At 35.2% G+C, this 17674-nt stretch overlaps 1 protein-coding gene across 2 annotated transcripts; it reads right to left on the reverse strand.

Annotated features, from left to right (window-relative positions):
- Positions 1-5069: 5069 nt before the first annotated feature.
- On the reverse strand, positions 5070-15889 carry Scgbeta (sarcoglycan beta). Of its 2 annotated transcripts, XM_089233571.1 has the most exons (6): positions 15703-15889; positions 15008-15202; positions 11154-11336; positions 9233-9448; positions 6866-7000; positions 5070-6782 (listed from the first exon to the last, which is right to left on the reverse strand). In XM_089233571.1, exons 1-6 carry the CDS (start codon positions 15715-15717, stop codon positions 6573-6575), a joined length of 954 nt encoding a protein of 317 aa, XP_089089697.1. In that variant the 5' UTR covers positions 15718-15889; the 3' UTR covers positions 5070-6572. The 2 variants fall into 2 exon arrangements, with proteins under 2 accessions (XP_089089697.1, XP_089089698.1); XM_089233572.1 differs by lacking the exon at positions 11154-11336 and having other exon boundaries at positions 6433-6782; positions 15703-15848.
- Positions 15890-17674: the final 1785 nt, after the last annotated feature.

Consider the following 17674-nt stretch of genomic DNA (forward strand, 5'->3'; position numbering starts at 1 on the left):
ATATCGATGATGTTTCGTTGAATGGTTCGCACGCTGACACTTGTTGATGGCCCAGCATTGAAATCTGCAGCAATTTGCGGAGGGGTTGCATGTCTGTCACGTTTAATGATTCTCGTCAGTCGTCGTTGGTACCGTTCTTGCATGATCTTTTTCCGGCCGCAGCGATGTCGTAGATTTAATTTTTTACCCTATTCCCGATACACTCGTGAAATGGTGGTACGTGAAAATCCAAATTTCATCGCTACCTCGGAGATGCTATGTCCCATCTCTCGTGCGCCGACTATAACACCACGTTCAAACTCACTTAAATCTCGATAACCTGCCATTGTAGCAGCAACCGATCTAACAACTATGCCAGACACTTGTTGTGTTATATAGGCCTTGCCGACCGCAGCGCCGTACTCTGATTGGTTCCATATCTCTTTATTTGCATACGCATGCCTGCACAAGTTTTTTTGGCTCTTCAGTATATAACATGATAATGCTTTCAACCTTCTAAACCAAGGGTGGCCAACCCTTTTTCAAACTAGACCAATTCACAAATGTTAATGATAATTTGACACAAGAACAAGACTAACTACATATTTTTCAAAGTATGATTCCTCTGTCCTACCCCTCCCCCTTTTTTTTTTTAGGAAAATGCTCATTTTTCACTTTGTACACTATATGCCCAACGTATGTTGGAAACACAAAGACACTGCCCTTTTTACCTTTTCGAGCAGTCTGAGCCACCAGTCTCAAATTATTCATGATTATACAATGCATTTCCCTTGCATCTGAACTGGTTTTGGACATGAGGGTGCTTAGCTTGAGTTCTATGCATGATATTCTGATTTATGAATTAATTCTGGGAGTTTGAGTACCTCAGTGTCAGATGTTACAGCTCATGTTTTTCTTCTTCAGCTACTTCGGCTGTGATGGTCTCTCTGGGCGATCAGCTGTCTCTGTAGTTTTTGAAAATGTTCTATCATATCTTACGTCAATGACTGCCCTCTTGTTAGACAGATACACACAGTTTGTATGTCCTTCACAAAAGCCATTATCAATGGGAAATTTCACTTGATTGGGGGAAAAAATAATTACTGATAGAGACGCTGCATCCACAAACAAGTCTGTTGATTCACCGTTGAACAGTGCAGATGTTTACATGAAATTGAATCACCATTCCAGGGACAATCAGGGTTAATATATAAATTTTCTTCGTAAACTGTGTTAATTCTTTGTTTATAGGTTCTGTATCATTGGATTGGTCTTCACCAGACCAATTTACGGCAGTATTCACCGACACAGTTTAAATTACAGTCGCAAGTGAAAGGAAGTGAGATGGAAACATATTGGTTAAAATCAGGATTTTAACCAATCCGTGTCTATCTCTAATCCTTTAATCTGTGATTGTGGTTTAAACTGTGTCTGTGAATACGGCAGTTAGAGAGTGAGTCCCATTTACTGACATGGAAATTCTAGTGAAATTAGTATTAAAAATCTCTTATTCATGTGCATCTAGAACAGTAAAAAAACCAAACACAATGAAAATTAACCAGAGAAATGTGTACACATTCACACAATAATTTTAATTTTTATAAACATTTTCTCGCTATTCTACAAACGACATGCATGGTTTTTGCATTTATACATCAAGTTACAATTCAAACAATGACACAGCGGACATAATGAAAAATATGCATAACAACATTCATGTTTTTTCTTTTCGTTTTGCAGCCCTACATCAAACATAACATATATGCACTACATCAAGCATCTTCAAACTATTTTGCTCCCACAAGCACTGCAATGCTCAATAATGGTATTAATAGACTCTTCCAATTATATATTCCAAAAAAGTGATATTAGCAAATTGGAAATATGTTGATTTGAGTTTGAGGATACTCAGACTTGCCATATGGAAACTATTCTTATGATGATGGACATAGATGAGTGCTTATGACTCAAAAAATGTTGAAGATGCCTGCATTACATAGATGTGTGAAACAAATTTTTATATATACATCTTTTATTGCTAATAACTTCGAATTATTGATCATTATTCACAAAATGGTAAATGATTTAAGTAAACTACATCAAATTCGGATAATGTATCATGAATTTATAATTCAATCACTGGTGAGTTTTGATGTCATACTTGTTACAATAACCAAAACTTGATGAGGGTGATATGCTATAGACCAGTGGTTCTCAACCGGGGGCCATATGGCCCCAGGTGGGCCCTAGGATATTCCAGGGGGGCCACGGATGAAAATCTCGCAAAAGGGGAGCCACGGCTACTGATACGGGGGCCACGAAGAAAGTTATGAAATTAAATTTTTTTAGTCACTCTGATTAGAAAATTTAATTGAAAACAAAATGCATAGAATAGCATATATATAGCATATCTTTTTCGCAAATTTTCCCCTATTCAAGTAACACTAACATGAGGAAGAAAATAAAATAAGTTATTCATGTAATCTCGGTGGTTTTACGACTTGGGGGTGACAGTAGGCCCTGACACAAATTATAGAAGAGGTTTAAGCAAAATGGAGTAACTGCAAAGACAGAAAATTGTGTGTGTTTGAAGACTTTTCATTCAAAGAGAGCTGCCATAAAGAAAGCAGACAAAGATTTGTTGACCATTCATTCACATTCGTTTGAGTGCTGGTAGTAAATGCAATCCAAGAAGTCGATGAGTGAAAAATGAAAGCTTGTAAAACACCCCCCATCGTTTTCATGCAATTACAGACGGATAGCCATCTAGTTTAGCACAAAGCTATCTTCAGCAGTGGTCTGATGGGGAATATATTTATAAAAATCGAATAAAGAATGATTGCTCTGGGGTATTTTTTTATGAATTTTGAGGGGATGCCAATTCATTGCCTCTGCTGAAAACAAATAAAGTCGAATTCAGTTATAACGAACTCCAAGAGACCAAATTATACATAAGAAAAAATACTCGCGAAATTTAACAGGAAAAACTTAATTTTAAATATTTAAGACAGTGTTAACGTCATTTGGTTTTCTGATTGGTGTCCATATGTAATCCAAGAAGATAATATATTGGGACTTCCCCTCTAAGAGAGATTGACACTACACTTTTAAAGTTTTTTTATCGATACTGCAATGCTTCCTATTAATTAACTGACCTACTACTTAAGCCTGCTGCTAGCCTACTACTGGCCTTTGACCTTTGAAGACCAAACACACCCCGCTTCCCATCTCATTGAGATATCGAAGCATTCCCGGAGGATGGGTATGTCTGGAAATTGTATTAGATATCTTCAGGATAATAAATAAAAGTATATTACATATAGATTGCACATATAAATTCACACATAATCAATGTTCGTCAATGGACGGATCATAATATACGGAGAAAAAAAATCAACTATAAAATCTACATCATAATCTTCCGAAAGTTCTTGATTCCATCCGAAGATGAACACTAGCGTCCATGCGCTCTAAACAACGTCCCTCGACACTGTGGTCATAGCCTTGTTGAGATATAATATAAATAATCTCAATTTTTACAAGTTGATCAGACATTCATCAGTACGAAATGTCGATAGGCGCCTACTACTGGCCTGCAACATGCCAAATAATTTCAATGCAATTTTCCTATCCTGCAAGAACAATGTTGTGGACATTAGAAAAAAAATACTTAAAAGGCGTATGACCACATTTAAAGCTATTTAAATCTGTTTATTTGAGACTCACTGCGTCTGCTGATTTCTCAGAAAAGTGCAATAAATTCTCACGTAAGTCTTCACTTTGAAATGTCCGTAACCGGCTGAATTCATCTCTTTGTATCTGTCAACCTAAAATTTATGGTTTTTAGTGTTGATAATACGCATGCAAAACCAATTCAGTGACGCGTTTTCACAATCTGCAAAAACTGCGTGGATTTGATAGTTTGAAATGATGTCTAAATGCCAAAGATTTGGAGTTCGAGTCAAAATGAAAATGCCAAATAATTGAAATTGTTTTTCGTATAAATGAAATATTTTAATGTTGAAAGAGCTATATATAGAGATTAATCGTGACCGTAGTAAAACGTCTCATAAATGTCAAATTTTGTCACAAAACTGAGAGTGAGGCGCGAATCCTTTTGCGCACAAGTGGAATTTCGAGACATTTACGCACAACCGAGCCCCTCTTGGTCATTTTTCTTTTTTTCTCCCCACCCTCTCTTCCTTTTGTTTTCTTCCTAAATTTATAAAAGTAAAAAGGACATAATCATTATAAAAAGGACTGTTTTCAGATCCAATTGCCGAAGTTCAATTACTTTAGTGCAAAAATGTCAGATTTTTTTGGGGGGAAATACATTCAAACCCAAAGCGAATTAAAGACCCTTTATTAATACGCTTTGGTCAAACCCCATTAGACCGGAACTACAAGAGACCCGAGAAATCACTTCGTAATAACGAAATTTTGTTAGAAAGGAAAATTCCAGATTTTTATATTGTTCCCATGTAAACTTACCTGGGGATTAGAAAAGTTTTCGTTAAAACGATATTTTTTCCCGTTATAACGGTATTCATTAAAACGAGAGTCGACTTTATTTCATCCCAAACTATTTTTTTACGTGTATATGCAGGCTCATGGGTAACAGGGCGTATGACACTTTATTGGCGGGTCGTTAGTCTTAGAGACATACCCAACTAGAAAAAGTATCCAAATCACGTGCCCAACTCAGATATGTCATTCATGTTGTAAGGGGTTGTATAGTTATAAAGTAAAAAAAACTTTTTATACCGTTCCCGTGTGCCAAGAACCCAATTAAGACGTTGTTGCTCTGTCTTTCCCGATGCCAACTAAAATAATTTCACGTTTCTAAGTGCAATATTCACCGAAATATGCGAATTCGAAAAATTGAGGAAATTTGGGAAAAAACAGCATTCAATGCGGGTAAAATGGTTTCCTCTCATTTAATCAGGGGCATAGCCAGAAATTTCGTTCAGGCGGGGACCAAAGTGACAGAACAATGGATTTGGCCATCTTTTTCCCTTTTTTCGGTCATTTTCCCACATTTCGGGGGGGGGGGGGGAGGGACCAGACCCCCAAGTCCCCCCCCTGGCTACGCCCTTGCATTTAATGCTGTTTTTTCCCAACTTTCTTTGAATATCTCAGTGAATATTGCACTTAGAAACGTTGAATTTCTTTGTTGGAGACTGGGAAACAACTTTCCAATTGGGTTTTGGGGCACAGGGTGTCAGCATAAAAAGTTAACATTTTTATTTTAATAACTAAGTAACCCCTGGCAACATGAACCCTGAGTACTACACATTATTCGGGTACTTTTTCCAACTGGAAGCATGCCTCTAGGACCAATGGTTCGCCAGTAAAACACCATATGCCCCGTTACCTATGCGCCCTGCACATTAAATATAGTACGGACTGTTATGTGAAATATTGTGTTGCGTTTAAGCTAACACGCATGTTGCTTCGTTCGCCTGCGAGAGAGCGGTCACATTATGAACCAAAAAGCCACTTGAAGTTAGCTTGTCATCCAACAAAACATCAGATTTTCACTGTATCGAAATTGAAGTCAACAAACTGATAATTTACTTATTTGAAAATCTGATTATTTTAATTTTCCGATGGGCTTGAAATCCTGATAATGAATCATTATTATGTTCACACGAACAGTTTTATCACTACGTACATGATTTCTCTGGAATGAATGGTTCAAACAAATATTTAAAAAATTTTCACACGTATTTTAGTTCATTTTTTTAAATTCATAGTAGGGCTTCAACATGAACCTATATCCTTGATACATGTATTATTGTTGAAAACGATGTGGAAGGTTGAACTTTTCAATTGTGATTCATTTGTATATGGCTACTCCCTTATTACTACTTTTATCCGCATGAAGAGAATAAAATTAATAAAACTGCTTGCTACCACTTTTTGCAATTTTTATCATTATAAGAATGCGTATTTTGGAAGCTACAACTGACATTTCTCAATGAAACCATAATCATTTGCACACAAAAAAACTAATTTGGAAATAATACAAACTTCATCCTCCAGTACAGTAACTTGATGACACTATGCCGTTTTCAAGCGCAGAGTTGCATTGTTACATTGATTGAAAATAATTCATTCTATTTTTCACTGTATTCTATTATGTTTGTTTTGCTTTTTCATTATTTTCATAAATTAAAAATTAATCAAATTAAATTCAAACATATTTATACTTCAGACAATTTTTGAATAACTATCTTCTAATGGGAAAACGGGGGGGGGGGGGGAAAGAAGGAAGGGGGAGTAGAAAATTATTCATGTTCACAAGGGGGGGGGGCACAGGAATGAGAAATGGGTGAAAGGGGGCCATGGACAAAAAAAGGTTGAGAACCACTGCTATAGATAACCATACAACATCTGTGATTTCAAAATATTTATAATAGTGTACTTAAAATTTGATACTTTCTGACAAAATAAGGTGAGTATAAGAGATTGCCTTAACTTCTTGATTTCTACATATAGTCTTAAAATTAAAAAAAAAGCCTTAAAAGCAAATACATTTTCACATAGTGCGTCTTTGAAAATAAAATAATTTAAAAACTCATCTAAGTAATTTATGAACAGGGATTAATACTCTCAGGGAATCTCACATCTTGGCATCCATATCCATGTTCACGAACCGGTATGCGAAATACACGACCACTGGGCATACAAACGCATACTTTATACCATCGTGGGGCACTATCTTGTGTTTCAGCTGCTAGAGGCAATTTGTCTGCAGAAATTTTTATGCCATTATTACCATCCAAGATGATGCTCTGGTTCTAAAAATAATTAATTTATATTAGTATATTCAAAAATTTTTTCTCTGGAATAAATTCTGAAACAATTAAACTTTATTTCATACCACACTTCTCAGATAAAGATCCAATCCAGTAACCCATTTAACTTCTCGACCTTCCATTGTGAGTCCTTCATTACCTTTCAATAGTATTTGATAGGGTGATGTTATTTCAAGAGATTCTGATTTTCGACTGGCTATCTGTAAGGATAAAAAAAATCTCATTTATGATATGATCTGTTTGTAATGATGAGAGATACAATAGATAAATACCAGTGTGCGACTATTGAATGACTGACCCTTCTATTTCTGGTTAGATTTCTTCAATCCAGATTGAGAATGAAAGATTCTGATTACAGACATAAAGACAAATCACATTCATAATAAAGATCACTTTACTTTAGATAAGGGGAGAATGTACAGACAACTCTGGATTTATGTTTTTATGCTAAAAATCAGCACTATGGGGCCATTCAAGTATTACACAAGCAGATTTGTAGCCAATTTTGACCCCCCCCCCTTGTCAGCAAGATTTCGTCAGCAGCTTAGAATATTTCATATCTTCAAGAAGGGTGGTTGATGACGTAAGCAACCTTCAACCCCCCCCCCACTTATCATCAAAAGTCAGCAAATCCGAAACCATCCCCCCTCGATGCTGACGTAATACTTGAATGACCCCTATTCCTTATTAACATTCATTCAACGTGGCTGTCTTAAATAAGTGCAACTTGATATTCTTTCTTTTGAATTGCATTCATGTGAACATATGTACAAATTATTAAAATTTTATCATTATTTTCTAACCTGACACAGTGTCAATAACAGAGCCAACTGATCAGTTGCATACACTCTGCAAAAGATCTGAGAAGCCCGCTCAGAGGTGCACTACTATGGTCGCCTTCACAGAGAAGCAATTGAAATATTCAAGCACCAAAACATAAACTGAAAGGGGATGATGAAGGTACATTCCACTTGGGTCCCATTACTTCAGCGAAACAAAGAGCTGAGATATGCCCCTAACGCGAGTCAGAGAGCAAATGACCTTGACAGCCAATCGCTACTAGATCCCACACACTGCTAATCAGAGCATGACGCATCCACCCAAGATAGCCAATGCAGTCCTTCTATGACTGATCATGCCTGAGGAGTCTTAATAGCGAACAACCCGATTACACTACTACAAAGCCATTCTCGTTTGTCTACAAATCTATATAACCACAGATATAGGTGAAACATCTGGAAGAAAATGCCTTAGATCATGGCCTAATAACCCAGAAACTGCTTGCAACTCATTGAATGCCGGCTACGAAAGCCTCAGATAATACATGAATTTTTTTGTTTACCTCAGAAGATACAGGGCAACAACTATCCCATTGGTTTTTTAGAACAGGGTGACCAAATAAAAAGCAATTTTTATACAAGGTGGGCAAAAAGTCAGTAAAAACTTTCACCTCGGAGGAAAAATTCATAAAAACCGGAAAAATAACTGAAATAAAAAACGGTTTGCAGGGTTATCATCACTAGGTCATGGGAATTTTTTTAAGACTGGGGGAAAAAAACGTCAAAAACAACCGATAGGTGGCGCTGACATACACAAGTCAAAGAAAAGATATGCAAATAACGAACAAAATGCCTCCAAACCGTTTATTACAGCAGTATGTGTTCCACATGACCACCACCACCACCACAGAAGATAACACATCCAGCAACGGCAGAGTGCAGCAGGTCCACATACATGGTTTACAACGGTGAACTGGTTGTGGATTAGGAGCGCAAGTTCTTATAACCGTCTCATTTGCATATTTTCACAGAAGTCGCCCATACCAGCACCACCTATCAACTGCTTTTGAGGGTGGTTTTTGATTGTCTTAAAACATTTCCATGACATAGCGATGCTAACCCTGCAAACCATTTTTTATTTTGGTTTTTATTCCTTTTTAAAGTTTCTATGGACTTTTTGCCTACACTGTATTTTAATAACTATGCTATCCCTTCCAATATGAATGACATCTGAAATCTACACATTATTTTGATAATTTTTCTAAATGGAAGTATGCCTCTATCATCAACAGTTCGCCAGTAATTTTTGGCCAAGGGACATGCATAACATAAGTGCATTTGGACAACTCAGTCTGCATCTGAGAGCCTGGATCAAGTATGGATGTGGATTACAATTTTTTTTGCATTGCTGATGTACCTAAACTAAGATGCCAGTCACAGAATTTTATACAAGAGTTTTGCAAAAAACTCTCTTAATTTAATTTCAATTTAAGTACTATAAATTCATGATTGATGATTTATGAAAATAACTATGGCAGTGTACGACACTGCCAATTTTTTTTAATGCAGCTTTCATATTGAACTTAGCTTTGTACATTCAATAATTAAAGCATGAATGGGAAATAATTTTGAAAGACTAAATACAGAGCATACACGAGAGACATGAGCTTCTTTTATACTAAGTTGCGATACTCCAGTAGGCAACTTAAAATTTTCATAGTCAGTAGAAAATATTTTGCGACCAGTTGAAGGACTTTGAAGAATAAACTCATCAACACCAGAAATCAGAGTCCAATCATGGTTGACTTCCAAACTGGCTCCACTTTGGTGATCATCTTGATTTGGACTAGAATTTGTTTGAAACACCACCTATGAATGAAAAGCATAAAAATATTGATTTTTTATACAGATCAAAAAAATATAGGTATGAGGGTTTCTCTTGAGAAGGTAAGGTATTTTATTAAAACAGATTTGCTTTTTTTTAGAAATGTTTATAAATTTATGTTGTTTATAAATTTGTTGTTGCAGTCATTCCATTACTTCTTGTTTAAGCCAAATAGATCTTATATTTCTGTTTGGTCCGGAAAAAACGGGCAGCATTAGAATGGAAATATAATATTAGGGTCAGCTTTACACTGAAAAGTATACTTTAACTGTAGTGACTAGCATTAACAAAAGCATACATCTACAGTAGTAGTCCTCAATGCAATGCCTGCCGGCACTGGCCAGTCTTTTTTACAGACTATCAAATTGCCATGTAATACTAGCTGTTACCCGCAGTATCGATCGTGTAGATTTGGAATCTGAAAATTACTCGACACTGATTCCCCCATATAGCATTTGAACCCCTCATGATTCCCTTGGAGGATGAATTTTCAGAAATCCCATCTTAGTGGGTATCTACATTATTAAATATAATACTGACAAAATTTCATATTTATGGCTTCAGCAATTTCAGCTTAGTAATGAATGCTCCATGTAACCTTTTAGCCCCCACTTAGGAGGGGGGGGGTTGAATTTTGAAAAATCCCTGCTCAGTAAGTCTCTACATTACAATAGCTGTTAAAAAATGCTGACCAAATTTCATATTTATTGCTTTAGAGGTTTTGGCGAGGCATGATTTCTCCATATAACCCCCCCCCAATTTATTGAAACTCCCTTATGACCCGAATTTTGAAAAACCTGTTCTTAGTTAGTCGATGAATATAAAATGGAGATGTCATGAAATGAAACTGCTGACCAAATTTCATGAATATTACCTTTCAACCCCCTCATGATCCACTCAGGGATCGAAAAAACCCTTCTCAGTTGATTTCTACGTCATGAAATAAAACTACTGATAAATTTCATGAATATTAGCTTCAAAGGTTTTGGCTTGGCATGGTATCTCTGTTGCCTTTGAACCCACTTATGACCTCCTCAGGGGTCGAATTTTGAAAAAAAAAAAAAATCGTTCATACTTGGTCTTTATGTCATGAAACAAAACTTCTGAAAAAATTTCATGAATATAGCTTAAGAGCGGTTTTATGACACTTAACGGTTTAACCCCCTTATGACACCCTTAGGGGAGGTCGAACTTCAAAAAACCGCTTCTTAGTCTTCAAGTCATGTGATGTCCTACTTAATCGAAAAAATAGCCTGGATTATATTCTAGAATCGTCTTCTTAAAACCTAGAAATCACTTACCAACTTAATTCATGTATACAGACTTTTACATTGGCACAGATTTTAAAATACTTGACTTAAAATTTAGTTAACTAGTAAATCACTTAACTTGTGTAAACAGACCTGCAAGCATGCATGGGTTTAGAACTATTGATCTAAGATAAATGCAGTAGCATATTAAAATATTTTAAAGGTCACTATGATCATTAACCATTTCATCTCACATGAATCATGTTAAGAAAAAAAATTACACTTTCTTATTGAAAATATAAACACCACCTGATTACATTTAGAAAGAATAAGTTGTTTATTACAACTTGTTTATAATACAATGTACACTAGTATATAATATAAAATGTTTTTTATTATATCTTTTTAAAGTGGCATTAATTATAAAATTGTAACTAACAGGCTGAGTGTCTCCAATAATTGGTAAGTCACTGTCAGCAAATCCACCTATAACACCAGAATCTGGAATTACTACTCCCATATCAGCATGGTTTAAGAAACGCAGTAGCAGACCTGATTTTACAAATTCCATGCTTTCCATGCCATAGCCAATACGAAGGACACACAGCAAAACAATGATAACCTAGTACAACAAACATGAAAAACGACAAAAATAATATTGAAAATATTATGATTGTATGAATTACGAATATGAAAATTTATAAAAAAATGAACTTCATATGGTTTTTAAAAACAATTATGGTATCTGTTAAACTTTGAAGTACAATTCATAAAATGCTGATGTTAAAAACCTAACTTCACATGATGTCTGTAATTTTCATTTCTCTCTTGGAAGTTTTCTTAAGGACCCTTTGAGTAACAGTGAATCTGTTCAGCTCAAAGAAACTGAAGGAACAGTTATCTTTTTTGGTCCTACATTTGTCTCCACAAAAAAAAGTAGTCCATTACAAAAGCAGCTCCACACATACATGGATTATAGCAGCTTCTACAACCAGATCAAGAGAACCAAGTATGAAAATATTTGTAAAAAAAAGGAGGGGGTACACCCCTTCTGACTTTCTTGCAGGTTGATCATGATAACTTAGGGGGGGGGGGGAAGTAAGTCTGGTTCAACCTTTGCTCCAAAATGTGCAAAAAATAATTTTCGACTATAAACTAAAAACCTGATAACTACAAAAATTTTTTTCCTATGTTGTAATATTGATCTGTTCTGTATTTTGCAAGTGTTAATAATACCTGAACGATAACATTATTAGTAATACCAATAGGGAGTGATTATTGTACTTATTATTTAGTATGCGCTTAGGGTCTGTCTGAGTCCTCAAAACAGCACCAGGACATGTTTTGGTTTAAAAAAAAAAACAGTATCACCTGAACTTTTAATTGCATTTGCATTGGATCAGATCATTATTGTTGCACCATGATCATTTTTTGCACATTAGGACTTATTAGACCAGGACTTACAGTTTATCAATGATTCTGAACTCTCTGCAGTATGCAATTTCTTTCTTCTTTCATACATCACTTTCTCAGCATTTGATTTCTTTCTTCTTTCATAAGTAATTTTTTCTTTTTCTTTCATGCCACCTATAGAGGTTGGTGCGCTAACCCTTCAGTAAAGAGACTTGCAATGTGCTCTGTAGTCATATTGCCATCATTTCATTTGTACCTCTATGTCAGGAAAGATTCTATCAAGAGCTAAGTATCGAAGAACCAAGTATTAAACTCGCGACACATCTGAACATCCTTCGTAGAGTAAGCAAGTATCTTATCGACCTGGGCAATCGTGCCCTTAACTGCATTAATAGCCAGATTTGGTTATAAAAAACATGTATATATTACAAACTTTCACATATAATAAAGTTTTTAATTTCCTGTGAATTTTATAATGCTTATCTATGCTTATGAAGCTAGTACAGATATAAAAAATTTTATGTAAAATATTTTCATTGTTTTTCTTCTGAATTATTTATAAGCGGGTCCAACTGTATAGTTAGAGATTTACTCTTTCATATGAGCAAATAAAAACTTCACTTTTCTTTTGTTTCAGGATTTCTAGATCCTTTTGGGAAAATAGAACCATCTGCATAACATAAAGGGTTGCTAAAGCTTTACCTGCTAATATATATATTTTAAACTTGCCAGCTAGTTAAATGAAAGAAACAAAGAGGATCTCCAGATATACTATTCATATACTATTTATGTCATTTTAAGAACTTTTTAAGCATCTATAGCAATTCAAATCATCATGATGATTCAAACCATTCCGATGATTGAGTAGCTTGATATGCCTAACCTTAATAAGTGATGGGAGTAATTGAAGAGCTAAAAGAGTTTTTAATTTTAAGTACTAAACAAAAATTTTATACCACATGGGTTTTCAAGCTTTTTGCTGTAGCAGCTCTCAGGAGCTTTTAAAATTCCAGAGTGCTACCCTGTGCAGTATTTTTTTTATGAATGTAGTGTTTAGATAATATGTGTTGTATAATTGTGTTGTAAATGTATTGTAAATATGTGTTGTATAATGTATAATTGTGTATACTGAGATCAGCTTTACAAATTCAGAAGTTCTTGCACCCCTCCCAAAAAACTTCAAAGCAGGAAATTGCTTCGCAATGCACTCTCCCAGTTCAAAAACCTCATTGTACACTGAAGAGCCAAAAAAACTGGTCCACCTGCCTAATATCGTGCAGGGCCCCAGCGAGCCTGCAGAAGTGCCACAACACGACGTGGCATGGATTCGACTAATGTCTGAAGTAGTGCTGGAGGTAATTGACACCATGAATCCTGCAGGGCTGTCCATAAATCCGTAGGAGTAAGAGGGGGTGGAGATCTCTTCTGAACAGCATGTTGCAAGGCATCCCAGATATGTTCAATAATGTTCATAACTGGGACTTTTGGTGGCCAGCGGAAGTGTCTAAAGTCAGAAGAGTGTTCCTGGAGACACTTTGTAGCAATTCTGGACGTGTGGGGTGTCGCATTGTCCTGCTGAAATTGTCCAAGTCCGTCGGAATGCACAATGGACATGAATGGGTGCAGGTGATCAGACAGGATGCTTACGTACCTTTCACCTGTCAGAGTCGTATCTAGACTTATCAGGGGTCCCATATCACGCCAACTGCACACACACCCCATACTATCACAGAGCCTCCACCAGCTTGAACAGTCCCCTGTTGACATGTAGGGTCCATGGATTCATGAGGTTGTCTCCATACCGTACACGTCCATCAGCTCGAAGCAATTGGAACCGAGACTCGTCAGACCAGGCAACGTGTTTCCAGTCCTCAACAGTCCAATGTCGGTGTTGTCGGGCCCAGGCAAGGCGTAAAGCTTTGTGTCATGCAGTCATCAAGGGTACATGAGTGGGCCTTCGGCTCCGAAAGCCCATATCGATGATGTTTTGTTGAATGGTTCGCACGCTGACACTTGTTGATGGCCCAGCATTGAAATCTGCAGCAATTTGCGGAGGGGTTGCACGTCTGTCACGTTTAATGATTCTTGTCAGTCGTCGTTGGTCCCGTTCTTGCATGATCTTTTTCCGGCCGCAGTGATGTCGTAGATTTAATTTTTACCCTATTCCCGATATTCACGGTACACTCGTGAAATGGTCGTACGTGAAAATCCAAATTTCATCGCTACCTCGGAGATGCTATGTCCCATCTCTCGTGCGCCGACTATAACACCACGTTCAAACTCACTTAAATCTCGATAACCTGCCATTGTAGCAGCAGTAACCAATCTAACGACTATGCCAGACACTTGTTGTGTTATATAGGTGTTGCCGACCGCAGCGCCGTACTCTGATTGGTTCCATATATCTTTATTTGCATACGCATGCCTGTACTAGTTTTTTTGGCTCTTCAGTTTACTATATAAAATTTTAAGTACATTAGAAGTAATTTAAACAGACAAACTCCATGTGTGAAAATAAGTCTAATTAGAATGATGATACTTCTTCTAAAATAATGAAAGACAACTTAATGATGTACGTACGATCCATATTAAGATAATAAATTCACAATTTAAAATATTAGAATTACCTTTCTCAAAAACTTATCTAAACGATAATTTTAACGAAAACATGAAAATATCCAATTACAATAATATGGTCATTTGATCAATAATATGGAAACAATAGTTCTGTCCCATAAATATAGTCATCTTAATCCATTTGCATGATATGATGAATTGTACTCGCATGAGGTTGCAACTGAGATGTAATTTAAATATGATGTGAATAGTTTAAGCATAATATGAATCTAAAACACTGATACAGCAAAGCTCAATACTTACTGCTAGGTTAATCAAAGCAATAATGAAAAGTAAAATCACTAGAGTATAAAAAATTATTCCTTTTCTTCCCCTTAGTCCTGTTTTATGAAGGTAAAGTTCATATACTGGCATATACGTGGAGCAAGGATCACTATTTTGTTTATTCATTTGTTGCTTCAGTAATGATCTCTCTCTCATGCTTGCAGCAGTAGAGCCCTGTAAATTAGAGATCTGAATGAGAATAATATTCAGTGAATAGAATTTAAAAAAACCAAAAAAAAAAACTATGCTTTAAATCATTGTTTTTCAAAGTGGACGATGGAATAGTCCTGGGGACGATAGAAGCTACGAGTATAACATAGGATCCTATGGGATTGCTTGAGTCAGGGAAGACAAGAGAAAAAAAATTCTGAGGAAGAGTGGTGACGGAACAAAAAGTTTTAGAAACTATGCTTGCAATATTAAGGAAAAGTTTGGTTTATGAGCAGGGTTTAGAAAATCCAACTCAAACAGTTAATTAAGTAATCCTTCTCTTCTACCAGCACAAAATATAGACATGCTGTGAAGTCGAAAAGTATTATTTCAGATATTTGCATAACGTGTTCTATTTTGTTTTTAAGAAAAAAAAACCAAGAATTTTTTTAGAACATTATAACCAGTGGGTCATGAATTGTAAAGTTCTTGGCATTTATCAGCTGAGGTTGAAGTTCACTGACCTCCCCAGCTGCCATCCTGTAAAAGCTAGATGCAATGATTTATTTTCAATATCAATTTCATCAGCTTTTACTACTTGAACCTCTGAGAACTGTAGTCTTTCGATCCTATTCCTATGAAGTATCAGCTATAAAAGAAAAGAGTGAAAAACGGCAATATCTTTAATATAAACATAACACCTTTAAAATGACTATCTTCATATGTGGTGCAGGCGAATTCCGAAACTGTTTTAAATTCTATGACCATGTGTACCGCTTTATTATATTTTTTTGGGGATGTCTGAAACTGACCATATATCACCGAGAAAAATACTTGCAAGTACCGGTAAAAAATACTTTTTACCAGGGCCGTCTTTACCCACCGAGCTTATATTACTGGAGGGTGCATAACGTCAGCGGTCTCCGCCTTGGCAGTGCTGAGAACGGTGTCCCCCAACATCTTTCGTCGGAAGACCCAGGACCGTCTTAAGAGCATCATGGGCCCCCGGGCCAAGTGATGTCTTTGAAGCCCTATCTGGAAAATTCTCGAAAACTTCAACCACTTCTCATTTTTGTGAGGACCCATGTGTTAAGACGGCACTGAGAAGACCACGTGACTCGGTGAAAACAAACACGATCCCCCATAGAGATCAATGTTAAAATTGACGATTTTAGCATAGAAATGCGGAAATTTAGTAAGGTTTTCCGCCGCACTAATAATTTTAAAAATTGTATTGAATTCTCGATTTTTGAAATACTGAGTTCGCTTAGAGATACGAAGCCCAGAAAATTAAATATAAAATAATGAGCCAGACCCACTTTTGAGGTGAATATCCATGCAATAACATTAATTTCAGCTTTTTATTTATATGTTCTCAAGCACGAAAATGAAAATTAATGTCTCCGTATTGTCTTATATTATCCAATTGCATCAATCCATATAGTGTAGGATGTTTTTAAATTAATTATGGGCCCATATAAATTAAATTCCGCAGCTTTAATCAAGCATTTTTTTAAGTAAAAACAGGCAGATCGATTCATTTCTATGTTTCTTTCATTTAGATTTGTTCCTTTCATGAGAGTAATTAAAGATAATTCCAGAATTAATGAAAGAGATAGTTTCAGCATTAACGAAATTGATAATTTCAAAATTAATGGAAGTGCTCATTCCAGAATTAATGAAAGTTATAATTCCGGAATTAATGAAAGTGCTAATTCCTGAAATAATGAAAGTTATAATTCAGAATTAATGAAAGTTATAATTCCAGAATTAATGAAAGTTATAATTCCAGAATTAATGAAAGATAATTCAAAAATTAATGAAAGATAATTCAAAAATTAATGAAAGTGATTATTCCAAAATTAATGAAAGTGATTATTCCAAAATTAATGAAAGTGATAATTTCAGCATTAATGAAAGATGATTCCAGAATAAATGAAAGAAAAATTCTAGTTTTAATGAAAAAGAAAATTTAAGTTCCAAAATAAATGAAAAAGAAAATTTAAGTTCCAAAATAAATGAAAAAGAAAATTTAAGTTCCAAAATAAATGAAAGAAAAAATTCTAGTTTTAATTAAAAAGGAAAATTAAGTTCCAAAATAAATGAAAATGATAATTTCAGCATTAATAATGAAAGAAATAATTCCAGAATTAAGAAAAAGGGATAATTCCAAAATTAATGAAAGAAATAATTCCAGAATTAAGAAAAAGGGATAATTCCAAAATTAATGAAAGAAATAATTCCAGAATTAAGAAAAAGGGATAATTCCAAAATTAATGAAAGAAAAATTATAGAATTAATGGAAGAGATAATTCCAAAATCGATGAAAGAAGTAATTTAAGAATTAATGAATTGATAATTCCAAAATTAATAAAAGCGGTAATTAAAGCATTAAAGTAAAAGATAATTCCAAAATTAATGAAAGAAAAAATTCCAGAATAAATAAAAGAAATAATTCCAGAATAAATAAAAGAAATAATTCCAGCATTAATTTTT

Source organism: Pholcus phalangioides, unplaced genomic scaffold (assembly GCF_987345545.1).
Source record: "Pholcus phalangioides strain wild (caught in Gottingen) unplaced genomic scaffold, Ppha-v1.0 ptg000007l_1, whole genome shotgun sequence".
NCBI classification, from domain to species: domain Eukaryota; kingdom Metazoa; phylum Arthropoda; class Arachnida; order Araneae; family Pholcidae; genus Pholcus; species Pholcus phalangioides.

Coding starts and splice junctions, on each gene's coding strand:
- Scgbeta (XM_089233571.1), bottom strand. Junction 11,337..15,007: donor TTGCTTTGATTAACCTAGCA/GTAAGTATTGAG, acceptor TTGTTGTACTAG/GTTATCATTGTTTTGCTGTG. Junction 9,449..11,153: donor TTATTGGAGACACTCAGCCT/GTTAGTTACAAT, acceptor TTTCATTCATAG/GTGGTGTTTCAAACAAATTC.